At 39.9% G+C, this 7,908-nt stretch overlaps 1 protein-coding gene across 1 annotated transcript; it reads left to right on the forward strand.

The window, feature by feature from the left end:
• Window positions 1–234: 234 nt before the first annotated feature.
• On the forward strand, window positions 235–6,526 carry Clec14a (C-type lectin domain containing 14A). The gene has a single exon (XM_005080533.4). The coding sequence runs from the start codon at window positions 562–564 to the stop codon at window positions 2,038–2,040; it is 1,479 nt and encodes a 492-aa protein (XP_005080590.1). The 5' UTR covers window positions 235–561; the 3' UTR covers window positions 2,041–6,526.
• Window positions 6,527–7,908: the final 1,382 nt, after the last annotated feature.

Below are 7,908 nucleotides of genomic sequence, written 5' to 3' on the forward strand. Positions count from 1 at the left end.
TTGCTCAGGAAACCTCCCCAAGCCTGGAACAGACTACAAATCATACTGACGCCAACTCCACAGTCCCGGACACAAACACAATGGACGGGTGTGGGCTATGGTCACAGGCGAGTTCCTCTGCTAGGGTCCTTCCTGCCAAGATCGATCATCACTGCATTCTGAGATCCAAAGTCCAGATAAGCCTTGAGCAAAGAAAGAGACTCACTTGGTCTCAGTGGCAACTTTTCTTTTCTCTTGCTTATCTAAGCGGGGCATTTTACCATGGTTGGCCCAGTGTGTTCCCCAGGGCTGAGGCGCCAGCTGTGTGCCTGACCCCTGAATAAATCAGGGCCACACGGAGTCTGGCAGAGCTCTGGACACATTTCCTGTCACGGCCTAGGGGAAGCAGTTGGACAAGGGAGTCTGGTGGGGACTTTTGGCTGCCGGGGTATGAGGGTTCAGGAGAGGGGAGGGCACACATGGTGGTAGAAAGGGCTGTAGAGGGCGGTGACTCCAGAGACAGCTTGGTTCCTTCGGACAAGCCAGAGACTTGGGAACAGTTGTGCACCCCGAGTTTCCAGGATGAGGCCGGCGCTTGCCCTGTGCCTCCTCTGTCCTGCTTTCTGGCCCGGGCCGGGGAGTAGCGAGCATCCCACTGCAGATCGCGCTGCCTGTTCAGCCTCGGGGGCTTGTTACAGCCTGCACCATGCTACCATCAAGCGGCGGGCAGCCGAGGAGGCCTGCAGCTTGCGCGGTGGGACTCTCAGCACCGTGCACTCGGGCTCCGAGCTACGTGCGGTGCTGGCGCTCCTGCGCGCAGGTCCCGGGCCTGGTGGAGGCTCCAAGGACTTTCTGTTCTGGGTGGCTCTGGAGCGTGGCCGTTCCCAGTGTACCCTCGAGAGAGAGCCTTTGAGGGGTTTCTCCTGGCTGTCCCCGGACGGAAGAGAGTCGGAGGACAACACACTGCCTTGGGTAGAGGAGCCACAACTTTCTTGCACTGTGCGAAAGTGCGCGGGGCTCCAGGTCACCCGAGGAGTGGAGCCTGCTGGCTGGAAGGAGATGCGCTGTCACCTGCGTGCTAATGGCTATCTGTGCAAGTATCAGTTTGAAGCCCTGTGCCCCGCACCACGCCCAGGAGCTGCCTCTAACTTAAGTTTCCGAGCTCCCTTCCGGCTGAGTAGCTCCGCGCTGGACTTCAGCCCTCCTGGGACCGAGGTGAGTGTGATATGTCCCGGGGGGAACCTCTCCGTCTCAGCCACCTGCATCCAGGAAGAGACTAGCGCACGCTGGGATGGGCTTTTCCCTGGGGCTCTGCTCTGCTCCTGCTCTGGGAGGTACCTTCGTGCTGGCAAGTGCGTGGAGCTCCCCGACTGCCTAGACCACTTGGGAGGCTTCGCCTGTGAATGTGTCCCAGGCTTTGAACTGGGGAAGGACAGACGCTCTTGTGAGGCCCAAGGGGAAGGACAGCCAACCCTTGCAGGGACCAAGCTGCCCGTGAGGCATGTATCAGCCACTCCAACCAGTCCAGTGACAAACAGAACATGGCTGGGCAAGGTGCATGAGAAGTTAGGAGAGATGCCCCAGGTCACCGGACAAGACAGTTTTGCGACTTCTCTTCCCGAGATTCTTCAGTGGGGGACACAGAGTACTTTACCTACCGTTGAAAAGTCCCCACAACCCAAGCCAAAAGTCACCGCAAGGCCATCAGGAAGCGTGATCCCTACATTGAACTATACTTCTTCCCCTTCTGTTTCCCCGACGTTCGACTCCTCCTCCACCGTGGTCTTCATACTTGTGAGCATAGCAGTAATAGTGCTGGTGATCTTGACCATGACAGTGCTGGGACTTTTCAAACTCTGCTTCCACAAGAGCCCTTCCTCCAGGACAAGGAAGGGAGTTTTGGACTCACGGGGTGTGGAAAGTAATGCTGAGGTCACTGCTTTGAGCCCCAATTCTGCGCATTGCACTGACAATGGGGTGAAGGTTGGGGACTGTGGTCTGCGGGGCCGAGCTGAGGGTGCCTCACTGACTGGGTCCTCTCTCGGCTCAGGGGACACCTAGGGAAACAGCCCAATGGGCATGTCTTGTGCAGATTCTCAATTCCAATAAAGAAGGGAAAGGCAGATTCCTGCTATGGTTCCTACAGAAGTTGCCCCTCCCATCAATTCTCCTTACTCCACCAAGGAGCCCAATCTGAAGAGCACACTCGTTCCCTGAAAATGGAGGAGGCGGTGGTGGGCCTTAGGCTGGTACTGGAGGACAGGGTGAATAATGGAAGGAGGCATTTTCCTCTTTTCTGGGAATTTGAAGAAGTTCTTGAATATTTCCAGTATTGGAAGTAAATAAATTACAATATAATTTTTGGAATGTTTATTTTCATCAAAATGAGAAAGAAATGTCTATATTATTCAGGCTAGGAATGCATTGACTAGAAATTTTGAGGCAAATAATAAAACGTTGCTGAGAACCTAGACTGAAATGTTTTTGACTTTTGCAAAATGGGTTTATTTAGGAATACAACATGCTGAGGACAGCAACTGGCTACGGGGTATGCTGGGAAGAGGACAGGTACATTCTGTGCTTTGAGGGGAAAGTCCTTACACCTTAGCTCTTTCAGAACTAATGAACTTTTCCTTTATTCTTTTATCCTTTGCTTTCAAAGTCACCATGGCTGTGTGCTTTGCTATAAATCCTAAGTGCAGTGTTGCCAGTTTCTGACTCCAGAAGCAAATTACAGTTGACCACCAATCCAAGTGTTTACTGTGTGTCCTTGCCCAAGGAAACAAATGATTTGTGTCTTCCTTTCCAATGTTTGTGCTTGCAGTGTAATGACCTTTCTCTCTAAACCACCTTGTAGACATCAGGATGCTGATCCCTACTTCCAATTACGATGATGTTAATTCTCAATTAAAACGTTAATGTGAAGTATTGATCTGAAATCTTCTGGGTACATTAAAGCAAAAGAAGCTTGGCTTTTTCCAAAGTTGCTAGATTCTTGTGCTCTATTTAATTAATGGAGAAAAAAAACCCTAAATGTCAAACCATTTCTGTTTCTTCTCAATAGAGTGTGTATACAATGACAATGTGTGTGCATCAGGGGATTGTTGAAATTGAACAAGAGACAAAACTATGGGCAACAGTTTTCCATAGAATTAATGACAAATTAAACCTATCATCTCGTTATGACTTGAGGTATTAACAAATAATAAAAATCACACTTCTGGGTGGTAAATAATCAAGGCTTAATAAAAATAACTATTTGATGGAATCCAAAGGCCTTGGGGAACATTTCAGTTAGATTAACGTGCTAAGATTCTGTTTTTAGTGTTGTAAAGGTTGTTATGTCAAGAGATATAGAGGAAATAAGCTTACCCATGGGAGGAAATTAAAGTAGGATAAAACTTGGACTATATTTTCCTAGAATCACTATTTATACTCTTTATTGTGTTGTGCATATTCTGGAAAGTTAATTTAAAGTTAGCAGATAGCCATTTATAAAATAACCCAGAAAAATTAAGGGCTCAATATATGAATCTATGTTGTAAATATAATTCTATGTGTTTAATATTGAAGGAATAAATTTATAGATTGCTTCATATGTTGGGTATAATTTTAAATAGATACACAAATGAATGTGAATTAACAACTGTTAAGGTTCTTCAATTCAAAGCTGAAGTTAACAGTTACATGGGTGATTGGCTCATCTAAAATTCCTCAACTTGTCACCTCTATCACTCCATTATATGATCTCTCAGTAATGGTGACAACTATTCTAGTATAATATATCCTGTTTAATTTTATAACTTGAAAAATAGCCTCATCTATAAGATTACTGAACACACACACTCTCACACATATGTATATATATGCACTTATATACATACATGCATAGCTAAGTGCATTTGTACATGTGTATGTATATATATATATAAACATTTTGTATTTCAGAAGAATGCCCTTATATTATTTTTTAAAGAAATAGAGCTTGCTTAATTAACTTATCACACAATAAGCAACAAATGACAGTGTGGATATAGGACTCTGAATGCCCTATGTGAAGAAAAAAGTCATGTCAACCCAATTGCTTAGTGATTGGTTTTTTTTTCTTCTTTATGGATCAAAGGAGAATTAAATAAACTTTATTTGTTTAGGTCTTAAAATTTTTGACAGACCAGGCAACAGAGAATTTCCTTAGATTTCTGGCTATGGTGATGGCTTCCTAGGAATATTGACACAATGACAGAATACCGAAAGTCAAGCACGTGATCTCCTGAGTCTATTTGTAGCCAGGGGCAATGTTCTTACACTGTTTCTCTATCTATTAATTTCTCAACATCTTTCAGGTTCCTTTGCCAGTTAAAGTCTTCTGCCCTCACATTCATCCGTGTTTCCTACTCATCCATTTCCTTACAGTTAAACATAGAATCTTTCCTACAGTCTTTCTTTCTACTCTAAACCCTGCCATATCTTACACAATAAGATCAATTTTTGCACAAGATGCAATGCCCATGCACTTCAAGTCTTCTATTCTCTATACCCAGTGACCTGCACCTCATTTTAGTCATCCACTCCATAGGCACCAGAATTAAGGTGATTCTGTAGCTCTTCCCCATCCCAGACCTCAAAGTCAGATTTCATGTGCAAGTGTTAAGAACTGTGCTTCACTGATGTTTCCTGTGATTAGAGGTAAACAGTTGTTTGAACTTCGACATTATTCCTTATTTAAATTAGTATGTGAGCATTGCAAAGAATAGTAGCCTGAGATGGAATCATTCTTCTATTTTCCTTCTTTTTTAAAACATTATGTATACTAAGATTGCAAGTTTACTAAAAACAGTTGTTTCGTATGAATGTTAAAAGGGTAATCAAGAACCAAAAGGTTCACAATTGACTTAACACTTGCTCCACAGGAGAAAACTCATATGACCAAGAATCATAACTAGGGAGATCATAGGTCCTAGGTATGAAGCAAGTACTATTATTTTGCAAAATAGATATAGTATCAAACCTCCTTCCCAATACTTATTATTAGAACCATTGATCTATGTAGCACCTACTCCCTTATTAGGGAAGCTTTTTATAAAAGATGGTGGTTGAAAAAGACACTCACAGCTGTTAAAAATACAAAGAATGAGAGCACAGCTGCAAGTGGGCATCTGTGAGCTTTACATCATGGAAAGAGGAACAGAAAAATAGAGCCAAATGTCATGGAGGTCTGCTGTAAAACTCTTTGGGAAATGACAGAGTCATTGTACTCATGTATTCACAACAGCTGTGGTTGCCTGCACAAGACCTGCATGAGATCAAGCCAGACAGCATTCTACATTGGACAAAGGAGAAGTATACAAGGTTTTACCTGTCATTGAAGAGTTAATGGCAGTTGGTGGTTCTGAGAGACTGAGAAGCAGTCTTCTTCACAGGCATGGCTATTAGTATGTTGTTCATTTCCCCAGTGGATATCCCTACATGCATCCACATTGGACAGCCCAAACTGAACTCGGTGAATTAAAAAAGAGGATGTGAAGTTGGGAGGATGATATGGGGTGTTTGATATAAGAGGAGATGGAGGGGATGTGAGCAGTGAAGATGATTTATACATGTATGCAATTACCAAAGAATAAGAGAGACATTTTATGAGAAAGCAATCTATTTTCAATAAAAGAAAATATATATCCAATAATAATAGAAATATAGTTGCTTTACAAAGCTGTTAATGAGTAAATTGCCAGATGATGTTATACTTTGCTCCTGAATATCTTTCTGCTTACTTCTTATCCAACTTGCTGTCATTAAATAACTCGTAGCATTTCTACTTAATAATATACTCTCTTCCATGTGAGTGTTCTTCTTTGTTTTTGTTTGAACCATGAATTAAAAGTCAGTTAATTTAACTAATGTTAACTAGTTTTATGTTCTTTTGTTCACTTTCTATCTCTTCTCCAGAAAAGTGTCTATTCAGATCTTTTACCTAGTTTGAATGGGATTCCCTGTTTGCTATTGGTTATATGTTCTGACACCAGCCCCTTTTTATATAGCTGGCACACATTTTCTCCCATTGGAGAAATCTGTTGCTGAAATGCATAAGTTTAATCATACAAAAAGGTATTTGTTGGTATGTTGTAATAGCCTTTGTAAATATCTTAATTTTCCTGTGTTCTTTGCAGACTTATACAGAAAATCATTGCATTTACCAAATTCTTAAAGTGTTTAGTTAGCTATGCTTTTCTCTAGTAGGTGTAAAGTGTAAGGTTTTTGATCAATTTTAAATTGTTTTTTTGTACAAGGTGATAGATAGTTGTCAAGATTTAATCTTTTGCCTAGGGTATACAGTTTCCCGAGAAGTATTTGTAAAAGAGGCCAACACTTTTTCAGTGTGCCTTTTTTGGCACGTTTGCCTAAATTCAGATAGCTGAAAATTCATTGTATGTGTCTTATGTCTTCTTTTCCATCTCATTAGTCTATGAGCCTTGTTCCTGGGCCAATACAATACTTTATTGTTACTATGGTTTTGTACTATATTTGAAAATAAAATATTATGATACATCCAGCTTTGTTCTTTTATTTAAGATTGCTTTGCCTATTCAGAATCTTTTGGAATTCCTTACAAATTTTAAGATTGTTTTCCTAGTTATATAAGGAATATCATTGCTAATTTGATGCATTTGCATTCAATATATAAATCACTTTGAGTAGTAATGATATTTTAACAATATTAATTTTCTAGTCCATGAACATGGAAGACCTTTCTAAATTCTAGTGTCTTAAGATTATTCATTGTTATGTAATTTTCATTGTAAAGGACCTTGTTAAGTTTATTTCTATGTTGTTCTGCATGTGTGTATATGTCTCCTTTAAATTTGATTGCCTTTGTGATTTATTTCATAGCAAACTCATTATCATTATGTAGATGTCTATTAAATTTACTTTTAGGTTATGATGAAATCCTTAGCTTTTACTATGTATACAATCATAACATCTATAAGCAGTGGAAAATTGATCTCTTTCCCTACTAATTCTATGCCTTTTATTTATTTCTCTTGACTGATTCCTTGTCTAATGCTTCTAGTAATACATTGGGTAAAAGCAGTGGGTGTTAATTATAACACTGTAAGTCATGCCTTCCTCTTATCTTCAATATGGTGTTGACTGTAGGTTTGACGTGTATGGCCTTTATTATGTTCTGACATATGATCTTTCTATGCCTAACTGTTCAATAATTTTATCATTAATCAATTTTTAATTTCAATGAATTATTTTCTGCATATTATCACATTTTAATATTCAGTCTTTTATATAATAAATTAATTGGTGTATGATTAACAGTCCTTGCATATCAAGACTGAAACCATCTTTATCTTTTCAATATGTCATTGAATTCTATTTGATAATACCTTGAAGATCTTTGAACCTATGTTTATCAATAGCATTGAATTGTAGTTTAATTTTGTGTGTGTCATTGTTAGGTGTGGGCAACAGAGTACTGCTAATCTCTTACAAAGAGTTCTCATCCTGTTAATTTTTTGGGATAGTTTGAGAGACATATCTGTTGACTTTTCTTTAGAAATCAGGTCAAATTTAACAGTGAACCCATCTAGTCATGAGCTTCTCATCATTGTTAAACTTTTTATAGCTGATGTATTCTTGTTAGCACTATTCTAGTTACGTTTTGTAGTTGTTTGATTCAATTAGATAATTTGTGTTTAAAAGTTCACCCATTTCTTCTAGATTTTTCTAATTAATTAGCATGTAGTTTTCCAAAGTAATGATCTGAATTTCTGTAGTATGCTTGAAGCATCTCCCTTTTCATCTCTAATATTATTAGGAGTATTTCTTTTAATAAGATATGGCAATTTTACTACATTTTCCAAATATTAAACTGTTTATTTCACTGTACTATATATTTTGACTCTTTTTCTTCCATATGCTCTG

The sequence above is a fragment of the Mesocricetus auratus genome, unplaced genomic scaffold, assembly GCF_017639785.1.
Source record: "Mesocricetus auratus isolate SY011 unplaced genomic scaffold, BCM_Maur_2.0 Super-Scaffold_15014, whole genome shotgun sequence".
Taxonomy (NCBI): domain Eukaryota; kingdom Metazoa; phylum Chordata; class Mammalia; order Rodentia; family Cricetidae; genus Mesocricetus; species Mesocricetus auratus.

Excerpts from the sequence above, each read along its gene's own strand:
- Clec14a (XM_005080533.4), top strand. The coding sequence starts at position 562 with ATGAGGCCGGCGCTTGCCCTGTGCCTCCTCTGTCCTGCTTTCTGGCCC.